The 23,735-nt window shown below is 56.7% G+C and overlaps 8 protein-coding genes across 8 annotated transcripts; 4 read left to right on the top strand and 4 right to left on the bottom strand.

Moving 5' to 3' along the window:
- Positions 1-694: 694 nt before the first annotated feature.
- On the top strand, positions 695-2,654 carry E0L32_005140 (uncharacterized protein; the record flags this gene model as incomplete). Its single annotated transcript, XM_031139629.1, has 6 exons — positions 695-800; positions 884-1,129; positions 1,189-1,259; positions 1,318-1,486; positions 1,547-1,921; positions 2,005-2,654. 6 exons carry the CDS (start codon positions 695-697, stop codon positions 2,652-2,654), a joined length of 1,617 nt encoding a protein of 538 aa, XP_030996456.1.
- Positions 2,655-3,818: 1,164 nt separating this feature from the next.
- On the top strand, positions 3,819-4,461 carry E0L32_005139 (uncharacterized protein; the record flags this gene model as incomplete). Its single annotated transcript, XM_031139628.1, has 2 exons — positions 3,819-3,918; positions 3,974-4,461. 2 exons carry the CDS (start codon positions 3,819-3,821, stop codon positions 4,459-4,461), a joined length of 588 nt encoding a protein of 195 aa, XP_030996455.1.
- A 409-nt stretch (positions 4,462-4,870) lies between these two features.
- Positions 4,871-6,222, bottom strand: E0L32_005138 (uncharacterized protein; the record flags this gene model as incomplete). Its single annotated transcript, XM_031139627.1, has 2 exons — positions 4,871-5,895; positions 5,985-6,222. The coding sequence occupies 2 exons, from the start codon at positions 6,220-6,222 to the stop codon at positions 4,871-4,873; spliced, it is 1,263 nt and encodes a 420-aa protein (XP_030996454.1).
- A 468-nt stretch (positions 6,223-6,690) lies between these two features.
- Positions 6,691-9,345, bottom strand: E0L32_005137 (uncharacterized protein; the record flags this gene model as incomplete). The annotated part of the gene is made up of 3 exons (XM_031139626.1): positions 6,691-9,072; positions 9,144-9,215; positions 9,289-9,345. 3 exons carry the CDS (start codon positions 9,343-9,345, stop codon positions 6,691-6,693), a joined length of 2,511 nt encoding a protein of 836 aa, XP_030996453.1.
- A 1,077-nt stretch (positions 9,346-10,422) lies between these two features.
- E0L32_005136 (uncharacterized protein) lies at positions 10,423-11,412 on the bottom strand (the record flags this gene model as incomplete). Its single annotated transcript, XM_031139624.1, has 3 exons — positions 10,423-10,591; positions 10,683-11,256; positions 11,358-11,412. 3 exons carry the CDS (start codon positions 11,410-11,412, stop codon positions 10,423-10,425), a joined length of 798 nt encoding a protein of 265 aa, XP_030996452.1.
- Positions 11,413-14,062: 2,650 nt separating this feature from the next.
- On the top strand, positions 14,063-18,810 carry E0L32_005135 (uncharacterized protein; the record flags this gene model as incomplete). The annotated part of the gene is made up of 2 exons (XM_031139623.1): positions 14,063-16,670; positions 16,736-18,810. The coding sequence occupies 2 exons, from the start codon at positions 14,063-14,065 to the stop codon at positions 18,808-18,810; spliced, it is 4,683 nt and encodes a 1,560-aa protein (XP_030996451.1).
- A 1,254-nt stretch (positions 18,811-20,064) lies between these two features.
- E0L32_005134 (uncharacterized protein) lies at positions 20,065-22,286 on the top strand (the record flags this gene model as incomplete). The annotated part of the gene is made up of 4 exons (XM_031139622.1): positions 20,065-20,815; positions 20,877-21,027; positions 21,481-21,541; positions 21,621-22,286. The coding sequence occupies 4 exons, from the start codon at positions 20,065-20,067 to the stop codon at positions 22,284-22,286; spliced, it is 1,629 nt and encodes a 542-aa protein (XP_030996450.1).
- Positions 22,287-22,693: 407 nt separating this feature from the next.
- E0L32_005133 (uncharacterized protein) lies at positions 22,694-23,488 on the bottom strand (the record flags this gene model as incomplete). The annotated part of the gene is made up of 4 exons (XM_031139621.1): positions 22,694-22,742; positions 22,814-22,909; positions 22,977-23,326; positions 23,390-23,488. 4 exons carry the CDS (start codon positions 23,486-23,488, stop codon positions 22,694-22,696), a joined length of 594 nt encoding a protein of 197 aa, XP_030996449.1.
- Positions 23,489-23,735: the final 247 nt, after the last annotated feature.

Genomic DNA, 23,735 nt, shown 5'->3' with positions numbered 1-23,735 from the left:
GGATGAAGCGCCGTTGGACGAAGGGGGCGTGCTTGTTTAAACTCTGGCATTCCAAGTCATTTTTTTACGAGCAGATTGCCAAGGTTAGGAGGTACATGCGCTTCATGTTTTACCTATCTGCGTATCTCTCCGTATCTCTCCGCTCCCTGGATGGCCTGGATGGGGATGGATGGGGCACTGCAACCCCGCAATTCAAATAAATCATGGGGGGGATACTGGGGGGTTAGGGTGGCGCCAACTCGAGGACAGAGACAAGCTAATCCACGCAAGGTGCCGGGAAGCGATTCAGCCAGAGGCGGCCAGGATGAATTGGGGATCGCCCCCAGGGCGCCCAGAAACGAGGGGGCCCGAATCAATCGCCGGCCGATCAGAACAGCCAGGCGTTTTGCAGCCTTTCTGGAACACGTTAAGCTCGATGCCGAGCAGGGATAGCGTCGTAGCAGTCATGAACCCGACCCTGGCATCTAAATACCCTGGCATTCCGAATCAAAGGGGTTCCATCTTCGCCTTCTTCGCATTATTTAACTTTTTTTCTCTCCTCAATCTGCTTCCTCTTGCTCCCTTAGCTCTGCCGCCGGCTTTGACAGCAAACACACTGGAGTGTAACTCTGTTGTCCATTCTCCCGGAGTGACTCGACATACCAAGCGCGACATATCATAGGAGAAGCTCGCTCTCTGTGTGAAGGCTCTCGCGATGGCTCACGTTCATCACCACGAGGGGCCCGTGGCGCCCCCTCATCTGGCCCACAGTCACGCCCACGAAGGCGACGTTCCCGGCACCGTCTATCTCAAGGCTGCCGGTAAGTTGATTGATCTCGAGAGCGTTGCGCCGTGAAATCATGCAGGGATCCATGTATGCTGACATGTCATCTCTGATAAAAAGAGGGCGATGATACCGCCTACGGCCAGGCCCTCTTCCCCGTGCCCGCCGAGGACCCCAACGACCCTCTGCAGTGGCCCAAGTACAAGAAGCTCGCCATCCTGATCGCCTGCTCGCTGTACTCCTTCCTCGGTAACTCGGCCCTGCTCGGCCCTTCGGTCTACATTGGCATCTACTCGCAGGAGTTTGGCATCACGCCCAACGAGGCCAGCGGGCTGATCAACTACCCCAACCTTGCCTTTGGCTTTGGTCAGTACATCGACTAGATCTCGAGCCTGCTTAGCAGCGGCAGACTGACAACTCGATAGGTTCCCTCCTCCTTGTTCCGCTCTACCACAAGATCGGCCGCCGTCCTGTTATGCTCGCTTCCATGATCCTGGTGAGATGCTACTGTTATACTCGTGTCGCGACATGACAGCCACTGACCTGCCTTGCAGTACTGCGCTGGCTTGATCGGAGCCTCTCAGGCAACCTCTTTCGCCGGCTTGATGGTCGCCCGCGTGGTGCACGGCTTTGGCTCCGGCGTGTGCGAGGCCTTGCCAGTGCAGCTTGTCAACGATATCTTTTACCTCCACGAGCGCGGTACCAGGCTCGGTATCTATACTGGTACGTCCGTAAATCGGTAATGGAGACCACAGATGACGGTACTGACTTCCTTTTGCCCAGTCTGCCTTTGCTTCGGCGCGACGGGCCCCCTCTACGCCGGATACATGCTGGCAGGTGGCTACTCGTGGCGCCTCTTCTTCTACGTCGAGTTTGCCTTTGCCATGGGCCTGCTCATCTACTCCTTCTTCGTCGTCGAGGAGACCACCTACCACCGCCACACCCCTCAGGACATGGCGTCCGACGCATCAATCACCGGCGAGAAGGACGGCGTTGTAGCCGCCGAGCGCACCGCCGTCATCCCTCCCCGCAAGACCTTCATCCAGCAGCTGAAGTTCTGGGGCGTGTGGGAGAAGGACTCGCCCTTCTTCCTCATGATGGCCCGCTCGTTCACCTACTTCCTCGTGCCTCACGTCTTCTGGGTCGTCACCACCTACGGTAAGTCCAAAAAACCTTTGGCGCTACACATAGGCATTTCATCATCAGAGTAATAAATCACTGACGCGACGCGGCACGACCAGGCATCTACATCGGCCTCGGCGCCCTGACCTTCAACTTCACCTTCCCGCTCAAGATCACCGCCCCGCCCTACAACTGGTCCCAGACCAGCTCCGGCCTCGTCACCATCTCCACCATCATCGGGTACGGCCTCGCCATCCCCTTCACCACCTCGTCCGACCGCCTCGCCGCCCGCCTGACCCGCAAGAACGACGGGCTGCGCGAGGCCGAGATGCGCCTCGGCGTCATGCTGCCCGCCATGCTCATCGCCCCCGCGGGCCTGATCCTCTACGGCTTCGCCGCCGAGCGCAACCTGCACTGGATCTCGTACTTTATCGCCGTCGCCATGACCCAGTTCGCCTCCTACTTCTACTTCACCTTTGCGCTCGCCTACGCCATCGACAGCTACAACTCCAACATCAGCGAGATGCTCATCGCCATGAACCTCGGCAAGCAGGCCATCAGCTTCGGCATGGGCGTCAACCTGCTCGAGTGGATCCTGCAGCACGGCTACGTCGTCATGATCGCCGGCGTCTTCTGCGGCCTGCTGCTCGCCAACAACCTCGCCCTCATCGTCTTCATGGTCTGGGGCAAGCGGATCCGCGCCTTCATGGCCCGCACGTGGCTCGCCAAGATCCACCGCGGCAGCATCCGCGAGGTCGCTACGCATTAAAAGGGTGTTCACAAACGAGATGTCAAAAAGAAAAAGGGGGAAAGGGGGAAGGGGGGAGGGTGCGTGGGTGTAATAATGTGTGTTAGCACATCGGGAGGCGATATACCCCCAGTTCTATAGTGTTTGCGTGCAATCCCGGCTTGCGGACGGGCTGCTTAGCTAATTCTGCAGTCGCGCACTTGAAGCGCAATGTCTCTGCGATGGCTCTCTGGAATTGAAACTTGAACCTTTTACACATCTTTGATTTGACCCTTGTCTCAGCCGTGATAGCTCTCCTGTGCTGCCAGGCACATGTAGTCACGACCACATGAAAACTAGTGGTCTGGCAGCCTGGGCAGCGCTCTTTGCGGCGTCGAGTTGTGTGGCCGGTTGGACTCGTGAGTAGGTAGTTCGAGGAAGAGGATGGTTTATAGGTTTCGGATTCACTGTCACTCGCGTCGTGACTTCTCTCAAAGTCCATCTCGAGCCCGCATTCATGATGGCATCGTACCTCAAGTGGTATGTTCATCTGCTCGGAAGAGGGAAGGCGAGAGGGTCCAGCAGTCAAAGACGTATGTGGTCAAATGAGGCAGCGCTATTATATATATTGACCTCGGGAGTTCAAGGAGTGATCACCGACACGGAGGCGCGCTAAAAGAACAAGCCTCTGACACCTGCGGCTCTCGCCACATTTTCGGCCGAGGGTTCGAAATGGGCTTCCAGACCGGTCCGACTGGACGGAGCCTCAAGTCTAGCAACACACGATAGGGCTCCGGACAAGGGTCATTACGCCTCAAGGCCTCAGGGCGAGCCAGTATTGATTTACCCGCACGGAGAATAACATCGGATGAAGGTTAGTCGGTTCCGCCCATCAGCACTATCGAAGTGGCGTTACGGGCGATCCCTAATGAGTTCTCAGGGTCTAGTCGGCCGGGCGCACTAAGCCTGGATTGAAGACGCAAAATGCAACTATTGGCACCTGGAGGAGCTGGACTGGCCTGAAGCCGTCGAAAAAAAAAACAAGAGCTGAAGAAAACCGTTCTGTTGACTCGGACCTGTTTATGTCGCGCAGTCCGGGGTATTTAAGCATCGTTAGCACTCTTGCTCTTGGCAGAAATCTTGGCAGAGATAACGTACACCCTTCGACACTGTTCACATCAAGACCTGTTCCGTACTTCTTTCAATATGCGTATCAACAGCATCGCCGCCCTTACCCTCGCCTCCCTGCTTGGAGTGACGGCAGTTCCTGAAGGCAAGAAATGCAACCACAACAACTGCCTTCGGGGTGAGTGCCCTCAGCCGTAGTCTCCCGGGCTGCCTCATCAGCTAATCGTCCCTAGCCGTCATTGCCAATGCCTTCCCGGACAGACATGGCGTTGAAGACTGCAAGGCGTACTTCTACGTCACTGTCACGCCCTCGACCACCGTGACCGCTGTGCAGACAGCCACGGACACCATCCTTGCGACATCCACGGCCACGGAAACGACGGTCGACTGCATCGACTCGACCGAGACGGACTGGACCACCGTCACGGGCCCGACACAGGTCGTTTACTACCGTTCTGTCGAGATTGAAACCCGGACCATCCCCGCGTATGCTTCTGCCTGCTCCGGAGAGGCCAAGTACGCGAGCGCTTGCTCGTGCGTCGGCGTGACCGTCAGCACCATCACGGTGGACGCAGTCACCGCCACTCTCTCGGAGACATCTACTACTTCGTTGACGTCGGTGGCTGCTATGACCGCCGTGACTGCTACCGAGACCTCCTCGTACACGGAGACGGTGACGGCTACTTCCACCTTCACGCCTATCCGGTATATTAATTTGTAAGTCGTGAGATCACACTGCAGGTAGCACATGCTGCCCATGATCTGCGATGCCCTTGGCATTTGTATGAATTCCCGCACGCAGCTGAGGTGCTGTACAATAGAGTATACACTTGAAATGCTTCTTCCTTTATCTATCTCGGAAGTTGGACAAGGCAGGCTACTCCTCGATCAAGACTATAGAGCAGATAGAGGTAGAACTTCGATTGCTGAGGACTTCCTTGTTTCCTTTGGCTATTCACAGGCCTCTCCCATATTTCCCTTTGATTTATCCCCCCCAGTCCTATTATTTCCATCCTCTCTCATACAAGTGAGGAAATGTCAAGCCCGTTTGAGTACCGTCGAATTCAACCACAGGCCTCGCAAACTGTATACACGTATCGACATCCTTTCCAGTTGTTCCTCGCGACACCTTACTCCTCCGCCTCCTCCTCTGGAGCATCCTCGACGTAAGCCTGGTGCCTCCGATCGACCGGCGCCGCGTCAGACGACGACGACGCCAGATTGGGCCGGGTGACGACATTCTCCGTGGTCACCGCCATGACCTGGCTCCTCGTGCCCCGGTTGAAAGTGTGCGCGTGGCGCGACCCGGTGGTGATCAGAGGGGCATGGACACGCTGCTGCTCACGCTGCCGCTGCCGCTGCCACTGCTCCCAGCTGCCGGCCGGCACCGCGCCCTCGACGTCGGACAGGTAGATGCTGACGCGCGTCGACCCGTAGATGACCTCGATGGGGCCCGGCAGCGCGTCGCGGCGCACCTCGAACGCCTCGATGCCGCGCAGGTGGATCTCGAGGGCCGGGCCGGGCTTGACGCTGAGCCGGGGCATGAGGTCGGTCATGTAGCGCATGTGCAGCTCGTGGTTGGTCACCTGCGCCCGCGGGTCGGTGCCGGCGGGGGCCGGCTCGTGGGCCGGCGGGTACCAGCGGGTGACGACGGCCGAGCGGGCCGCCGCGGGCGGCTGGGATAGAGTGGGAGGGGCTTGCTCGGTCGAGGGGCGCTGCTGTCCTCCCGCCTGTCGCTGCCTTGCGGCGGGTGACTGCTGGCTGCCAATGTGGACGGAAGGCTGATTCTGTGCTGGGCTCTGCTCGGTCCGGTTCTGCTGGGCTTGTCTGGCAGGAGGTTGCGGAGAGGGCCGCTGACCTGGCTGCTGAGTGGTCTGCTGAGTAGTCTGCTGAATCTGTCTGGTGAGCTGCTGCTGCTGCTGCTGCTGTTGTGTCGATTGCTGCTGTCGGACAGACTGCTGACGTTGGGGGGTCTGCTGGTAGCTTTGCAACTGCTGAGGCCCTCCTGCTTGTCGCTGTCTTGGCTGGGGCTGCTGAGGGACATTAGCCTGTTGGACAGGCGGCGTCTGTCGGTTCATCATCAGCGCTTGGAGTGGCGGCAGCCGTGTAGTCGGAGGCTGCCGATGCGGTGAAGCGACCAAGTCTTGGGATCGCCCTGAGTCGAATGAAAATCTCATTAGTTGGCTTTTCTCGTTTTCGAAACTCTTGCTCTAGTCGCACAAAAAAAAATAGATAGACACTTACGATTGGGTGGGTAGCGGAAGCGGTCAGGCCGGGGAGGAGCCTCGTCGATCTCGATGATGAAATCTCGAGGCTGTTGCGGGACGGGGATCGGCGCGTGGGCAGGGCAGGTCGAGTTGTGGCACTTGTGATCGTGCAGGTGGGTGCGCAAGCAGCGAGTATCGCACTTCTCGCCGCAGCGGATGCACACGAAGCCGTACAGGGGTCGGTTGAGGATCTCCTTGAACGGTTGCAGATCCATCGTCACCAGCTGGGGCGTGGTGCGTACGTCGTTTAGTAGGTGAAGCGGTAGTAATCGGGAGCAGTGCGAGGATCAGACGAATAGCCACTGGACACCAACATCCAGGTGACAGACATAGCAAGGGACAGTTGAGGCTTTTCTGATGGAGAGATGGTGGAATAGTACTACCCAGTCAGAGGACATGCAAGGGCCCGGCCAAGGAAGTCAACAGCTCAACAAATGAAGGTGTGACAAAAGTGTCATTGTCAAGTTGCGGAAATCTACACATGGGATTCATGATGACTTCCTGGACCTTCCTAACTTGTGCTATCTTTTAATGAAAGCAATTGAATCAAAGGGCCTAAGCAACTCCGAAGATCATTTTCAAATCTATCACAAAATTATCAAAGCCTCGGGGATTCAATGAAGCGTGGTGCCACTTTATGATATTCTTTATGGATCGTGCTATTATTCTTGTAATATCAGCCCCTAAGGAGCATATACCAGCTCCTTCTCGACAGTGACCTGCACCGTCTCGACAACGTCGGCAGCCGAGTTGGCAGAAATGAGCTCGTACTTGCCCGCCGGGACGACCCACTTCTTGGCCTTCTCGTCGAAGAAGCCCAGGTCCCGCGTCGTGACGGCGAGCTCGACAGTGGCGGACTCGCCCGGCTGCAGGCGCACCTTCTTGAACGCGACCAGCGACTTGACGGGGTGGTCCTCGGACTTGTCCACCCGGCCGGCGTACAGCTGCACGAGCGAGCCGCCGGCGGCGCCGCCCGTGTTCTTGACCGTGACGCTGGCCGCAAAGCTGTCGTCCGACTTCCTGGCGGCCTTGAGCCCGGACGTCTCGAATGAGGTGTACGACAGGCCGTAGCCGAAGGGGAAGTTGAGCCTGTCCCTGGCGATGCGGTCGTAGTGCCGGTAGCCGATGAAGACGCCCTCCTCGTAGGTGACGTTGAGGATGCCGTCGACCTTCTCGCCCGGGAAGTTGCCCCACGCGGGCGAGTCCTCGATGCTCTTGGGGAAGGAGCAGGGCAGGCGGCCCTCGGGGTTGACGGCGCCGGAGAGCACGTCAACGATGGCGTTGCCGCACTCCTGGCCCGGGTACCACGTCTGCAGCAGGCCGCCGATCTGGTCGAGCCAGGGCATGGCGACGGCGACGCCCGTGGCGTTGACGACGACGGTGTTGGAGTTGGCCGCGGCGACGGCGGCGATGAGGGCGTCCTGGCTGCCGTTGCGGGGCAGGTTGAAGGAGAGCTGGTCCTGGCCTTCGGACTCCCACTCGGGCGTGTGGCCCGTGAAGACGATGGCGTAGTCGGCCTCCTTGGCGCGCTGGACGGCCTCGCTGGTGAGCTCCTCGTCGTGCTCGGAAGCGACCTGGAAGCCCATGCGGACGCCGGTCCGGCCGTCGAGGATCTCGAGTCCGGGGACGCTGGCGGGCGGCTCGCTGCGGATGCGGATGCGGTAGGTGGTGCCGGCCTTGAAGGAGTACCTGTGCTCCTCCTCGTGGACGGACATGAAGAGGAAGCCCATAGGGTCGCTGATTAGGCTGGTCTGCTCCCACACCTTCTCGTCGTTGATGAAAATCTGGGTAGGGCCGAGGCCAGAAGCGGCGTAGTAGTGCTCGCCGGTCTCGGTAGGGGTGAAGTCTCCAATCAGCTCCATAGTAGTCCATTTCTTACTTGCGTCAGATCCGATGGGTGATGAGCTGGCAGCGGGGAACTGGTGCTTGACCTCGTTCGGGGTAGAGCTGCCTTGAGGATAGAAGTTCAGGGTCCATCCAGGCTTGCCATCGAGACCGACAACATTGTCCTTCATACCGGGGAGCATGCGAAGAGTGTGGGCTCCCTTGGCATAGGTAAACTCGACCGAGTCGCCGTAGTACTCGTGCAGGGCGTCCCATGGGGACTTCTTGTAGTGGGCGTTCACAGCGGCACTACCACCGCCGTGGGCCTGGCCCTCCTTTGCGTAGCCGATCAGAGCGACCTTCTTGCCCTTCAGCTTGTCCTTGGGGAGAGGGAGTAGGTTCTTCTCGTTCTTGAGCAGGACGATACCGCGACCGCCAGCTTCCCGGATGAGAGCCCGGTGCTCAGGCTTATCGATCGCCTGCTCCTCGGGAATGGTGTCGTCCTCGAAGGCCTTGAGCCTCTCGATGAACTGCAAGACACGACGCGCCCGCTCGTCAATTGTGCTCTCCTGAATCTTTCCAGCTTTGACGTCAGCTACAACAGCGTCAATCTTGCGGACACGAGCAGGGCCGGGCATCTCAAGGTCGAGACCGGCATTGATCGAGCCGTCGACCGAGTTGGTGCCTCCCCAGTCGCTCATCACCAGACCGTCCCAGCCCCACTCGCCCCGGAGGACCTGCTCGAGCAGGAACTTGCTCTCGTCGCAGTGGAAGCCATTGACGACGTTGTATGCCGTCATGACAGCCCAGGGCTTGGACTCCTTGATCGCGATCTCGAAGGGGCGGAGATAGATCTCGCGGAGGGCGCGCTCGGGAATGGTCTCGCGGACGGTCATGCGGTCCGTCTCCTGCTCGTTGGCCGCAAAGTGCTTGATGGTGCCGGAGACGCCGCGCGACTGCAGGCCGCGGATGACGCTGGCGGCGAGCTTGCCGGCCAGCAAGGGGTCCTCGCTGAAGCTCTCAAAGTTGCGGCCGCCGCGGGGGTCGCGGTGCATGCAGGTGGTGGGGCCCAGCAGGCAGCGGGCGCCCTTGCTGTGCGTCTCCTCGGCGAGGGCCTGGCCGATGCGGTGCGCGATGTCCTCGTCGAAGGCGGCGGCCACGCTGCAGGCGGCCGGGAAGCAGGCGGACGACTTGCCACCGGTGAAGTCGGCACCACGAGCGCCGTTGGGGCCGTCAGAGACCTTTGCGATTTTAGCATTCGGCCAAGCTCTGCGCTGTGCAGCGGGGATACTCGTGAACAATCCTAACATACCTTGACTGAGGGGACGCCCTTTGATGGAATAGGGACAGTCTCCCACATGTTCCTCCCCGCGAGGATGGAGATCTGGACAGCGCCTCAGTCATTGTTTGCCATTTGATAATTAGGTTCGCGACATGTCTGTGTGGAGCGAGCTTACCTTCTCCTCGAGGGTGAGGGTCTTCAAGATCCCTTCAATATCAACTTTGCCAGCCATTTTCGTCAGGTTTTTGAGGATACAAAGTCAGAGTTCGTCAGGAGCTCGACCGGCCCCCGCCGGGTTTCCATCCCATTATAAACACCTCGACGGTGTGAGACGCACGGCAGACTCCGACCGACACTCCGCACGGGAAAACTTCGGGACTCGTGTTGCGCCCCATTAGGTTGCTGGGCTATGAGCTAAGCGTGGAGATACTGTGGGATAGCATCACACGGCAGCGCTGGAATGGATGGAGAAAGGTCTGCTAGATCCCTCTTCCAAGCCACTACAGTGGCCGAGGATTACCCGTACCATTCGAGTCCGGCACTCCAGATGACCTTGGGAATATGCTAGTGAAGCCAAAGTTCCCACCTGTGCCATCTTGGATCGGTTCTATTGGCTTGTAGGATCTGTTTTGCACTTGGAGTGGGTTTGCTCAAAGGCGGTGTGGGTGGGCAATAGCTGTTCCCTCCATCAGGTCCACCGACAGCCGTCCGCAGCCGCCGAGGTCCGGCATTGGGCTCTTCGCAATGGTCGGGGAGACGACATTATCATCATTTATTGTACCACCAGCTTGCCAGAAATTAGCTACAACGAATATCTGGGAATGAAGCGGTCAGAGAGGGGATTTACAAAAGTTTCGTGGAATATTTGTATCTGCACATTTGAGCCGTACCAAGCGCCGAGCTTCCTCCAGCAAGTCGGAAGCAAGTAGGAATCTGTGGTATCTGTGGCTCGCCATGGGATGAATAGATATAGTTAATTCCAGCGGTAGAATCGGTGCGCAATAGAAAAGTAAACTCGATGACATTTCTCTGAATACGCCAAGCAACGTGATACCAAGACCGAGGCAATATTCTACGATGAAGAATAGTTCAATAGTAGTCGTTGCTGTTTACTTCTCTTGCTTATGGAAAAATTAGACAACGGATATGAAAGTAAGTAACAAGGTATTCTTGAGCCCAAAACGTGTTGACTCTACTAGATCAGCCCCTGCAGCAACTATGTTGAATAATTGACTGCAAAAATCCCCAGCCAAATGTCCATCGCGATTGAAGAAAAGGGTGTTATCTTCTACTCTAGTCGACGGCTGTTCTACCATGGGAGTTCTCTCCCATCGTAGTAAAGAAATTTGCCAGTCGTCTCGATAGTGAGGTTGTCAATATAGTCCAGGCATCCTCTGGCACTGTCTTCTGGAGTCAACGCGGGATCGGGAGCACCCAATGACTGTGCCAATTTGCGGCCCATCTCGGTGTTGACCCAGCTGTTTAGCTGCGATTAGTCTACTTCCAGAAGAGGTTGCACAGATACAGCTTAATACAGAAAGCCCTGCTGGGTTCTGGATGACAACTCACCCGGGATGGATGCACATGGCCGCAAGATTCTCGTCCTTCATCTCGACCGCGATCTTCTTGGTCATGAAGTTCACGGCAGCCTTGCTCAAGCCGTAGGAAGCACATGGCATGCTTTCCATGTCCAGGCAGCCGATGCTGCCAAGCGAGCTGGTGACGACTATCCACTTGCGAGGCTTGCCGCCCTGGGCGTGTTTCGGGCGGTACAAGGGCCAGCACGTCTGGAAGAGCTTCATGGTGCCGATAGTGTTGACCTCGAAGTCGGAGATGACATTTTCAAGGGGTGTCTCAACGACCGTATAGAAGCCCTTCGACGTGCCAGCATTGGCGATGACGACATCGAGATGATCGATGCCCTGAGACTTGAGCGTCTCGCCGAGCGCCTTGTAGTGCTTGTCCTCTCTCAATTCGACCACGAATGCCTTGCTTCCTTTCCCTGTGTGTAGCTCTCGCAGACTCGTGCAGGTGGGATCGTTGGGAAAACGGACTCCGGCTACCACGATGGTATCCGGCCGCTGGAGGAGGATCTCGACAATGGCTCTCCCGATGCCTGGAAATATGTCAACGTCAGTCAAAGCTGTTCAAATGATGTTAAGTAAAGTTTGAACATCTCTTGGAACCAAGTAGAACACCCCCGCATGGTGGGAGAGAGGCAGGACTGTTGCCCGGCGTATTTACCCTTGTTGGCCCCGGTGATGAGGTACACGGTCTGCTGAACTGCGATCTCGGACATCCTTGGCGCTGAAATAATGAACACTGCTGATTCACGTATTTATTTGGATGACACAAGGTGTTTGAGCGATGAAGACCTGGTAAATTGATGCTGTTCACGGGCAGAAACCTCACGAGAAGGGGTCACGAGAGGCGGGGAAAGTGAGGCTTGTACTTGCCCTTTTCGGACAGACCAGCCAATCAACGGCGAGGGCTGGAACCCTCTTACACGGCGACCAGCAATGATTGGCCATCGACCGGATCAGGACTCATCCTTCGAGGTGCCCAAGGGAGGATGAGGCGACCGTGGAACTTGGTTGAAGCCCTTGGCTGTATTTCATCTCACGTGGTCTAGCGAACTGCCTTGATTGAACCCGCCCACGTCGGGCCCCAAAATCTTCTCCTGTCACCAGTGCCTGTTGCCGAATACTTGGTCGACGATAGGCTACGTCGATGGATCTGAATTGCTGGACGACGAAAGCCATGTATTAAGGCAGTGAACGTGTCATAACGGGCGCAGACCCTAACCCTTACCTGGTGATTAATAGGGCACATGGGAGTACCCTGGGAGAACGTCCTGGACTTTTGAGGATGATGTATTCGTCCAGCAAACAGCTGGGCAAGCGGCGGATTCTCCAAACCCCTTTCAATGAGAATACAAAGTAGACTCCCAGCATGAATATCCTATGAGAGCGCAAGTGAAGAGTGAAGATGAACTGCAAGGATCTGGAGATGCACTTAGGACGTGACTAGGAAGCTCACGAGCGGGAACACAACCATCAAGTCCTACGACATCTCAGAGACATTGCTCAACTACACAAGTACTCTCAATTGCTGAGATATGCCCAGCTGCAAATGCCAGTGTGCAGTAGGTCATTTACACGCGACACACTGGGCCCTTTAACCATTGCTCAGACAACGCTGACTTTCAAGGTTCGGAAAGGGGCTCCGTGGTAGTGCAAAGGAATTGCGCTACAGGCGCAGAGGGAAGGGGCAATGTTCAGTGCCTTGCAGCAGAGAAACGGTGCTACTGCATGGCTAGACCGGGGCCACCAGTTCTGAGCCCACCACTATGCATGAAAGATCCAGTGTCTGATCGCCTCCATGCCTGCTACCGGGGGACAACAGACAGAGACCGAGTTGGGTCAGGAATAGACAAGATGAGTGGCTTAAAACATTCTAATCTTACATACAGGCATTGTATTACCACTAAAGACGGCAATATTGTGCGCCAACGCGATGTTGGGTAGATGAGCCTGGGGAAGGGAACGGCAGTCTACTTGTATGGTTTGGTGGCGGATTCGAACTCGATTCAACCGTGCAATGTCCCCCCCCCCCCACTCAAACCAAACCTTGGAACTTGCGGGTGCGACGGTGAGTGGAGAGCCCCCGGCCTGGAGACTCGAGGGGATACCACAGCATTCTCTCATTCTCTCATTCTCTTCCTTGTGGCGCGCTCGTTGTTTCAATCAGAGACATCTGCGTACTTGTCTATGGTGGCACTCGGAAAAGGACCACCGCCCAAGAAATCAAACTTCTGCAGTGGGCTTTCCGCAGCGCTTTGTCGGTACCTAGACCAGCCTCGAGAAGATGCTCTGCTTGCTGGCCCTGAACGGGAGACAGAAGGAAGGGCGCTAAAACTCGAGGTCCTTCTCACCAAACCCGAAACACCTGCAATACTTCACAAGCCCAAAGATGGACTCACCCGCCCGGATCACCCTAAAATCGTGGGGTTTCCGCATCGGTCGCGGCCCCCTTTGGTGTTCCCCTTTTTTGCTACATGGAAGCCGGGGTCCCACAACCCACCCAAAGCTTCCAAGGTTGCATCGCGTGTCTGTGCGTCTGGTTGGCCAGAGGGTCAAGCACACCAAGATGGGCACACTCGAGACCCTGAAACCCCCTATCGCTCCGAGGGCGAGGCACTCGAGGTTGTGGTACTGGTACTCGGGATCTGGCTGCCGGTTACCTGGGATTTGTCGTCTGGGGTCGGAAAAGATACAGATCATCAAACTGATGACCCCCTGGGGAAGGACAACTTGGTTTGTCTTGGACAATAACCAGTCCTCATCGATTGGTCTTTTTATTTCGTAGATCATTCTTTCCCGGACCGCCTCTCCTGGTACCTGAACAGAGTAAGAACTCGCGCTGTGTTTCATTGTACGCCACGGCCAATCTGATTCGCTTCTGTGGGCTAGGTACTTTAGGACCTGACAGCTGTCGGTCAGGGCCAGGTCCAGCAATCAGGGCCAGCCATTAGCGCAAGGGCCCCTGCATGCGTTTCCCCTTCCAGGCGCTGTTCCAGGGCAGGCGCGCCATCAATCCTTGTTTCTCTTTTTGCCGCCCTTTCAATCATCAATCTCCTTGCGTTCTCGTTTCGCGCGACGTGAGATTCGCTTGGTTCCCGTCCGAGACTCCTCACCATCACCCTCACCACCACCACGCAACCGCCCGCCAACATCGATATCATCAGGCTCGCTGCAAGCCGCTATAGGGCTGCCACCAGGCCCGAGATTACTTACCGGCTACGCTACACTGACATTCCCCATTTGGGACGCACCCGTCTTAAATGGGGGTGGAGATAGCGCCAACATCCGTTTTTTTAGTGCCCTGTCGCGCGCGCCCTCTCCCTTTATATTAGCGAACCGTCCCTTTATCCCGAGCTGGCTCAAGCCATGCATTCCTCCGAGCATGCTCGCCGCAGCCAGAGGCGACGCCCCGAGCTCAACATCAACACCGTCGGCACCAAGTCCCTGACCAGGTACTCGACGGCGCCGCAGTTCTCTCCCGAGTTCAGGCCACCTGTGCCTGCCAAGGGCAACCTGCGGACGGGCTCGCTGGGCAAGTCGTCGAGAGCGCCTACGCAGAACATGCGAGACGCTGCAGAGGTCGAAACCTTCCTCGACATGCTCACGCCCGCCGACATGTCCTCCAACAAGGAAAACGACCGGCCTGTTTCCATGGAGCCCCCGCGTCAGCCAAACGTTCGAGACTCCCACGACCTGTCCCTCCCCCAACGACACGTCCGCGACTCGCTCGTGTCCAACATGCTCCTGTCCCTCGACCAGTTCTCCATGGGCCAGATGAACAGCGAAGGTTCGGCGCCCAACTACGACAACCCCTTGTATTCGTTCGGCGGCGGCGGAGACGAGCCGAGAGGAGGAGCGGCGATGGGTCCTACGATCAGACGCCGTCCCAATCACGGGTACACGTACAGCTCAGACTACGAGATGGCAGACAGCGACAGCCGGATATCAAGTCAGCAATCACGCGGCCGCCGAAGCAATAGCAGCTCCGGATTCCAGTCGAGTTTGGGCCGAATCAACAGTATGCGTGAATCCCTACACCGGGGTTCTCAGCCAGGGACACCGAGGATGCTGCACTCTCGAGGCGGCAAGGGCAGCAAGAGCAGCAGCACCAACAGCATTGACCAGGGCTCTGCTCAAGTGCTCAGCAGTCAACGCTGGGCACACAGCTTTGGAGGACGATCGTCCAGTTTTGACTACGGACAGAGACCATCGACCAGCGCGCAGCCTTGGCACATTGAGTTCTCCAATACATTTTTCAATGAGGATCTGGATGCCGCTCCGACACCGACTGTACCTGGCGGACCGCGTAGGTTGGCACCCGCGCCTTCAATGCCCTCCTTTCCTCGACCCGAGCCGCCTCCCGAGCCTGCGCCGAGCAAGGGACCTGGCGTCGAGCGGAAACGTAGCACACGATCCTCGAGAAGTGCGACCGTTGGCCGACAGGCCCAATCCAAATTCAATACCAACAATGACATTCCCGCCCTCCCGGCCTTTGACCTCGACTCGGCTCCTGCGCCCCATGTAGGCTATGAGAAAGCCAAGGACCCCGTGCCTCAGACCGCTGCGCCTCTACCGCCTCCCAAGGAACGATCCGGGTTCTTCAGAAAGATATTTGGAGGGTTCCGCGATACGTCGGCAGAGTCGCCGCCTCCTCCGTCTCAGACCTCGCCTTATGTATCCTCGGGTTCGACAGAAACAGTGGGAAGTAGAGGAGGCCAGCACATCAACCAGACCAAGACACAAAGCACACCTCCATCCAGACAAAGCCACCACTCTACCCATGGTCCTACATTACAAAAGAAACCATCTAGCTTTTTCAGGAGGCGCAAGAAGAGTGTCAATGACGCAGCTCCTCCACCTCCACTACCAGCTTCCGTCGCAGCTCCTCACCCTGTGATGCCTTCACTCCAACTTCCCCAATCCCAAGGGCCTTCAAAACCGGAACCTAGCCCTGCCACTAGCTTGAGCCGGGCTATGAGCCCGTATCTCAAACAGGCCGCAACAGCGCCGGTTCTGGCCAGTCCTGGAGCGGAAGATGCACATAACGACGAACGAAGACCGACACCACCCCCTCGAGACGAAGCCCCGGCGCGAAATGTTAGAGGCTTCTCGCCTGACTACGAGCCTCCTCCCAGCGCAATTATCCGGCCAGTACATCACAGTGCCAGCAATCAAGACATGTCGCGTTCAAACCGACAAAGCAAGCTGCGCACAGACACCACCGCTCGACAAGCTCCCCAACCACCGCATCCCGCTCGCAGTGGCTCGTTCTTGAACGACAACAGCGACAGTGAAAGCAGCCCCCAGCGTGTAGCGCAACGGGCAGTGGACAACTACAGAGCTGGATCCCGTACCAGCCAAAAAGATGCCAGCAGCGGTGCCCCATCGCCTATTACACCTCTGATCAAATCACCGGATACCATAGTGAAGGCAGATGTGAGCCCTCCGCGAGACATCATAGTAGTGGACAGCACAGACGACGACGAAGGCACTCGTTTAACCCTGCCGATTCAGAGCGCTAGCTCGCCGCGAAACACTCTTTCGCCCACCGATGGCCCAAGAATTAGGAGTTCCATGAGTCTGCCAAACGTCAGGGTGGAGAGCTCCGAGTCGACTCCTTCGACACAGACGACGCCCAAGCCTGCCAAACCCATCGACGAACCCGAGTTCGTCGTCGGCGAGCCCACCGAAGATGACAAACAGAAGGCGCAAAAGATCTTTGACGGCAACGAAGATTTCATCCAGAAGGAGAAGGCCGCAGCGTGGATGGGCGAGGAGGGTCCTGTTCGCCAGCGTACCTTGCAGGCGTACATGGACTTGTATGACTTCAAGAACTCCAGCATTGTCAATGCTCTTCGGGATGTCTGTTGCCGCCTCATTCTCCGTGCCGAAACTCAGCAGGTTGACCGGATTCTCGTGGCCTTTTCCAAGCGGTGGTGTGACTGCAACCCCAACCATGGCTTCAAGTCTATTGGTAAGTTTTCACTGCATAGTATACATCTTTTTCACTATGACTAACAATGTTTTTTCCTCCCTTAGATGTTGTGCACACCACTTGTTACTCGATCATGCTCCTGAACACCGACCTTCACGTTGCTGATATTGAGTCAAAGATGACCCGCAGTCAATTCGTCAAGAATACCATGACAACTATCAGACAAGCTCTGGCTGAGTCGGTGCCCGATGTATTCGAGCGACCAAGCATCTTGCCGGGAAAGAATCAGAACTTGGGTGTAGACGAAGGACGCACATCTGGCGACCATGATCGTACAACTAGCTTCCGGAACTCGTTCATCTCGCCCCTGCGATCGGAGTCATCCATGGGTCATCGGGATGATCCTGACGGCTGCGGACCTTTGGTCAAGGCTCCCTTCGAAGGCCCGCTGCGGGCTTGGGAGGCCCAGGTTGAGATCGTGCTCAAGGAGACTTACAACTCTATCAGAGACGACCGCTTGCCCTTGTACGGGGCTGAGCCGGCTCAAAGCATCCCTGGATCGAGCAGTCTGTCGGTCATGGGCATCCTCAAGCGCACGCCGAGTGTTCTTAGCAAAGCACCTTCTGAGGGTGGAGCATCGACGCGCGGTCGAATCAATGATACCACGCGCACCAACACATCGCGATGGGCGTCCAAGAGTCGGTCGAGGGCTAGATTGGGGAACAACGGGTTCTCGTCTAGCAGAACGAGCTTTGACGACAACAACTCGCTGTGGAGCCCGACGCCTTCGTCCGCAACCTGGAGCCGATATTCGCTAGGCCGGACCCAAGGGTCTGGCTCTATCGATTCATTCGGCTCCGCCTTTCCCCGTGGCGACTTCCAGCAGTCTATTGGATTCGCTAACGCGCTCAGCCAGGCCATCGATACCATGGGTAGTGCCCAATCGCTGGCCAGCGACGACATGAAGAGTGCTCAACTCCTGGACGATGAGTCCCTGGAATTGGCCGGTCCACCATGGATCAAGGAAGGCATTGTGGTTCACAAACACCATTTAGACGGCATTGATAAGAAGGCCAAGGATAGGAATTGGTCCGAGGTCTTTGCGGTCATTCAGCGAGGGCAGATGAGCATCTTCTCCTTCTCATCCAACAAATCAACCCGATCCAAGGGCCGCAGCCGGCAGAACACCGCGACACAGAAAGGTGCGGTCGTCGGCGGCGGTAACTGGCAGGAGAATGCCACGAACATGGGCACTTTCAGTCTGAAGCAGACCCTGGCGAGTGCTCTTCCCCCGCCGGGCTATTCGCGTACTCGGCCGCACGTCTGGGCCCTCAGTCTGCCCACGGGCGCCGTGCATCTCTTCCATGTGGGCACAGCTGAAATCTGCAAGGAATTTGTCACGACTGCCAATTACTGGAGCGCACGCTTGAGCACCCACCCTCTCGTTGGTGGTATCTCCAACATTGAGTACGGCTGGAGTGACTCGATTGTGCACAACTCGCTCGTCAACGCCATTAACAACAAAGATCCCTCGAGTGCGCAGAATGATACATCCCGGCCGGAGTCTGCGGCAGCCGGTCGCACCAGCATGCAATCCCGCACCTCGATCCGGTCTGGTTCCTTCGACTTTGGACATGTCCGCGGTAAGTCGTCGACCGACATGTCCCAGGGTGCTTCGCGTCACGGAGGCAGCAAGCTTCCGGGTGACAAGATCCACATTGCCGACTGGCAGCCGCCGACGCAGTCTCTGCGGCCCTCCAATGCGGCCGAGCCGGAGCAGCTCCAGACGCTGCTCACCTACGTCCGCGGCATCGAGGACGAGCTGCAGGCGCACAACGCGTTGCGCAGCCCGATGCTGCTGGCGTTCACCCCCAGGGGCCACAACGCGAACAAGGCCATGTCCAACTGGGAGCGCAAGAGCAGCTACCTGCTGCGCGAGATTGTCAAGTTCAGGACGTACGTCGACTGCCTGCAGGAGGCGGAGAGGCGGCGCGGCGAGATCTATGCGGAGCGGGAGGTCGCGCAGCGTGCGGCCAGGGGAGAGGAGGCGGGCAGCATCGGGAGCGAGGAGGACTTTGCCAAGGAGTTTGGCATGAGAGGTGCCGCTGTGGGCGGCGCGGGTGCAGGCGCAGAAGACGATGAGGGAGAAGAGACGCTGAAGCCCAAGGCGAGGGCTTGATGACCGACACACAAAAACAGCACTTTCATGAACTTGTCCCGACGAAAGCGAAGGCAGCCAGAGACACAGAGAGCCCTGGGACCCCTCAAAGTGAGGAGGTATCGAAGCACACATCTGTCGGGCTCATTCTCACATTTTTGCATATGCGGCGAGCTGTACGACGACTTGATTGTTGGATTAAAACACTCGGCCCTGGCGCTTTCTGTCTTGATACCCCCCAAAACAAAAACATGACCAATTGGGCGACAGAAGCGCCTCTGCCTGCTATTCTATTTTCTACTATACACTTCTTTTTTTCTTCTTCTTTATTACTTTTGGTCATGAACGAAAAATGCTCGGGTTCTCCTTGGGTAGCTAGTACATACATAACTAATACACGACTATGACTGATGGCACTCTGGTATGTTCTGGGCCTCCTTTCAGATTGTATTGAGATGATTGCGGGTGGCAGCATGCGGTGACTGTGTGGCCTTTGTGGGAAAAGGGGTCAAAACACACTAGCTTTTTTTGGTGGATCATCCGCCTACATCTGTTAAGGATCCTCCTGCCGAGGATTTAGTTTGCCAAACCACTGACTTGCCTGTTGATATATTGTCATATGACCACCTCTAATGGACAAGAAAGTGCCGAAGCGTGAATGTTGCTCTTTTTGGTGATTTTCTTATCTTGTCAACTATTTGATTTGCGTCTGTTGTTTGCTTCATTTCTGCTCTTTTTTCTTTTTTCTTTGTCCTTTTTCTTTTTTGCCTGTTTCCTTTTCTCTTTTTTACTTCTTTCTTGCCTTATCGCGTTAGCAAGTACACCGAATTGACCAATCACCTTTCGCGACTAGCAAAAAAAAATGTAAAAAAGAAATTGATCAGGAAAAAAAAAAGAAAAAAAGGAGCACAACTGTACAGTACTATCGTGACCTTCCATTCACCTCTCCCTTTTCTGAGTGTGTGCCTGCAACCTTGAATTTCCATTCACCACGCTTCCTTCATCCCAAACTTGTCACATTTTTTTTCTCATTACATATCTGGGCTTCTGACCTTGCTGTTCTTCTCATGGACAGGTAAGGGACGGAAGAAGATCCAGGACGTCTCTGCCCTTTGCAACCCCATCACGGTGCTAAGACACCCTCAGTGTCTCGTTTCTTTATCCTCATCCCATTATTCTCTCGTCGAGAGTCGCCAGGCTCCTTCTTACCAGCTATCCCTCACGCCCACCCCAACCACAACCACAACTACAACCACAGCCGCCGCCGCCGCAACCATGGACACCGGCCGGTACGACCAGGTCGCAGACCTCAACGCCATAACGATGCGGCAGCTCAACGAGGACGTCACGGCCTACAAGTACGACCTCGAATTCTGCAACGAGCAGCTGACCAACCCTCACATCAGCCTCACGCCGCAGGAGTCGCGCACCCTGCAGCTGCGCCGCCTCGACATGGGTCATAACATCCGCCATTGCAACCACCGCATGGAGATGATACGCCTGACCGCTGCCAGCGCCGGCGGTGGCCGTCCCGTCCTGATTAGCGACGCCGCCGCTGCCGCCGCTGCTTCGGCCCGGAATGTCTCTTCCCTCACGCCCGCCGCCGCGCGACAGCAGCGCATCGCCGCAATCAAGAGGTCCTCGTCAGAGGCCCTGGACAAGTCGGCCTTGGTCACGCCGACCAAGCCATCCAAGAAGGCCAGGGGCAGCAGCAGCGCCGTCACGGTCAGCGCCGCGGGCACGGCGTCGGCGGTCCTGGTGGCGGCCGCGCCCAAGGCGGAGGAGGACGAAGAAGGCGACGGGGAACACCCGCAGCAACTCGAGCTCAAGAGGCTGGGCTACTGGCGGTGCCGCCTGTGCGTGTCGACAAAGTACCTGCTGGCCGGCGCGGGCCGGCAGCCGAGCGCGCCCTGCAAGTGGCCGCTCAAGGACATCGCCAAGATGATCACGCACTACATGGACATGCACACCGAGCACGAGCCCGCGGAGCGGTGCAAGGAGCTGGGCGACGCGCTGGATACGAACCGTGAGTTTTTACCCCCCATGCCACTTTGTGCTTTGATGGCTAACTGGAGCTGTGATGTCAGGCGGTCCTTTCGAGTACTGGCTCCGCCGGTCTCGGTCTCAGAACCTGGAGGACAACAGCATCATTGACGAATGTATCGAGGAGCTCCAGACGGGCCAGCTCCCTGATGTTTTGAGGCGTCTTAGCCGCGCTGCTGCCTCTTTCCCGCAGGAGTAAAAAGGATCCTTGTTGAAGTTTTCTCTCTCTTTCTTGCGGAAAAAAGGCGGCATGCATGTTCTTCTATGGATGGGATCGGATTGTTTGTACAGTGCCATGGCGTAAAGGAAGATAAGGATCTTTGTTTTGGGCATGGGTCAATAAATACCCATACTTGAGTCAATAAACCAGCCTGATGGACGTTATTTTGACATCATGGCGATCTATCAGAGCTTCTCTCGTCATACCCTGCTTGATTGCCATACTGGTGACCCAGTGATCAGAACAGGCCGTTGGTGTTTGTGTGGTTATGCTTTTATGGCTGTCAGGATAGCAGTTTCCCTGGTAATCTGCTAGAAAATGCTGGTCATAGTCAAGGCCCAAGTCAGGTCTCCACCTTCCTCATAAAGCAATCCTTCCAACGAGGCACCCGACTCGGACTCACATTATAGTCTTAACTGCATCGATAGGCTCTTACAGATAGCAGTGATGGAGGATGGGGCCATGCACCGGCTCAGTGAGGATGAGCAGGTATTGCTCCTTCGCACCCGCTTTATCTTTCCCTCGCGGGTGATCACGCGCGTGTGCAATACTGACTGAGCAATCTCAGAGGGCACAGGAATCATCTCGCTTCCTCCGACTACCCGCCGAAATCCGCGTGCAGATCTACCGCTTCGCCGTCGTCAGGGCGGGCGAGTACGCGTGGAGCTTTGCGCCTCCGGCCCTCGCCCACGTCAGCCGCCAGGTCCGCGAGGAGGCCCTATCCATCTACTACAGCGAGAACAGCTTCATCCTCGGCGCCCAGCACGGCCCCCGCGACACTGTCGACCTCGAGGAGAGCATGGACAGCTTCCTCCCGCCCCCGGGGTGCCGCCTCGCACGCTGGATCCGCAATGTCCGGACAGTCTCGATGGAGTACACGCAGCCCTACAGCGCGGCCGCCCAGCCGTACAAATTTCCCTTACTCCTCAAGTTTGACCTTGTCGGTGGGACCTCCCTGGCAAACGGGAGCCGCCGTGGAGTGAGGGACATCAGCGCGAAGCGCGTCGGCACCGACGATACCCAGTGGGACATACCCGGTGCCGAGGAGGCTTTTTACGACATGCTGGCCAAGGACGAGTATACCTTTGACACGATGATGCAGAACAGGCTTCCTCTTCGTTCCATCGCGGTCCTGCTGTCAGCCGTGGCCTCGGCCTGCCCGTTGGCAGCTCGTTACGTCTGCCTTTCGTGGTTTTATCGTGGTAAGGATAGGGATTTCGTGGTGTCTTTCTAGATCAAATCGGGTAATTGCTGGGTCGATTGGGCATAAAGGAGCTTTCGGCAGATGGTTGAGATGGTCTGGAACATGCTCTCGGATATGATCATCTTGCTCTGTCATTCTGCAGGGAGAAACAACTCGAGGGCGAATTCACAGAGGATCAAATGGGTTTGAATGAGCACTCTGTCGAAACTATGGGTGAAGATAATTGATAGAGAGTAGCACTTTTGCCTTCAGAAGCTACACAGGAATAAGAAGTATTTACTACCTGGCACCCAGCCTCTGTTCCGGATGAGGAACTCCCATCATTAATAGCATCGTTGCGAAAGGACCCGCTGTAACGGTAAGAGATTGAGTTGGGAATCGCTGCGTATACATCTTCGAAAACTGCCCATGCCGAGCTCTTGTCTCGTCCATCAGGTTCAACCACAGCAGACGGTGGGCTCTGTCGCGGCACTGGTCGATCCGGTACTGAATCGAAGAACAGAAGTCAGCACATTTGCGTTCGCCTAATTATATCTAAAAGCTCCAAGATGTCTTACCTCGTGCCAAGGGTCTCCCACTGGAATATGAATGAGCCCAGATAGGCGCCGATGAATATGCAAATGATGAAGTAGCCGTTATAGTACATGGCGAGCCTGGCAGTAGCGATGTGAGTATACACGAGACCGCCATCATGAGAGGAACGGCATTGCATCGACATACAACATGACAAAGTAGGCGACCGCAAACTGGAACATGTGAAGGAGTGCCCGGATGGCCTGTTCGAAAATGGTGGGACGGAAACCGGCAAAGCAAGGCGCTGTTGCCGCACAGCTCTTCGGCGACGGCTCAACGTCTTGGGAAGCGGCGGCAGGAGCGGCGGCGGCGGCAGCTGCGGCCGCGTGCTTCCGGATGAGGTACCGGTCAAACTCCTTTACGGACCGCCGGAGGGCCTCGAGGGTCATGACGAGAAGGATAACGCCAACACACGAGCCGGCAAACATGCCGCGGGAGGTGACGTGCCATGACTCGGAGATGAAGCAGCTGTCGACGGTGTTCCAGTTCCACAGCATCTAAGGAACGATGATGGTTAGTCACGCGAGCACGCGAATTCGTCGAGACGCGTTTTCACGTACGGAGATCTTGCAGCCGCCCATAGCCATGCCCCCGTGATTCATGCTACTGCTGCTACTGTTGGTGCTGGATCCCGTCATGTTCATACTGCTGTGATCCATCTTGACGATTGTAGGTTGGAACCCTGTTGCGTGTGACAGCGCGGCGGAAAAGGTGGTCGAAGCGAAGTGATATTTTGGCGAGGTGAACTTGAATATTGTCAATGTGCTGAGGCGATATTTTAACAAGAAGGAAGAGAGATAGCGTTGCTATTAGTATCTTCGGACCAAAGAGACATGGTTGACGGTGGACAGGCCCGGCCCGGCGACAGTACAACGAGTCAACGGTGGCCGTTGGGGGATCCTGACC

Source organism: Thyridium curvatum (assembly GCF_004353045.1).
Source record: "Thyridium curvatum strain D216 chromosome Unknown NODE_26_length_443329_cov_82.569921, whole genome shotgun sequence".
Lineage (NCBI taxonomy): Eukaryota > Fungi > Ascomycota > Sordariomycetes > Thyridiales > Thyridiaceae > Thyridium > Thyridium curvatum.
This window is presented reverse-complemented; position numbering and strand designations above follow the sequence as displayed.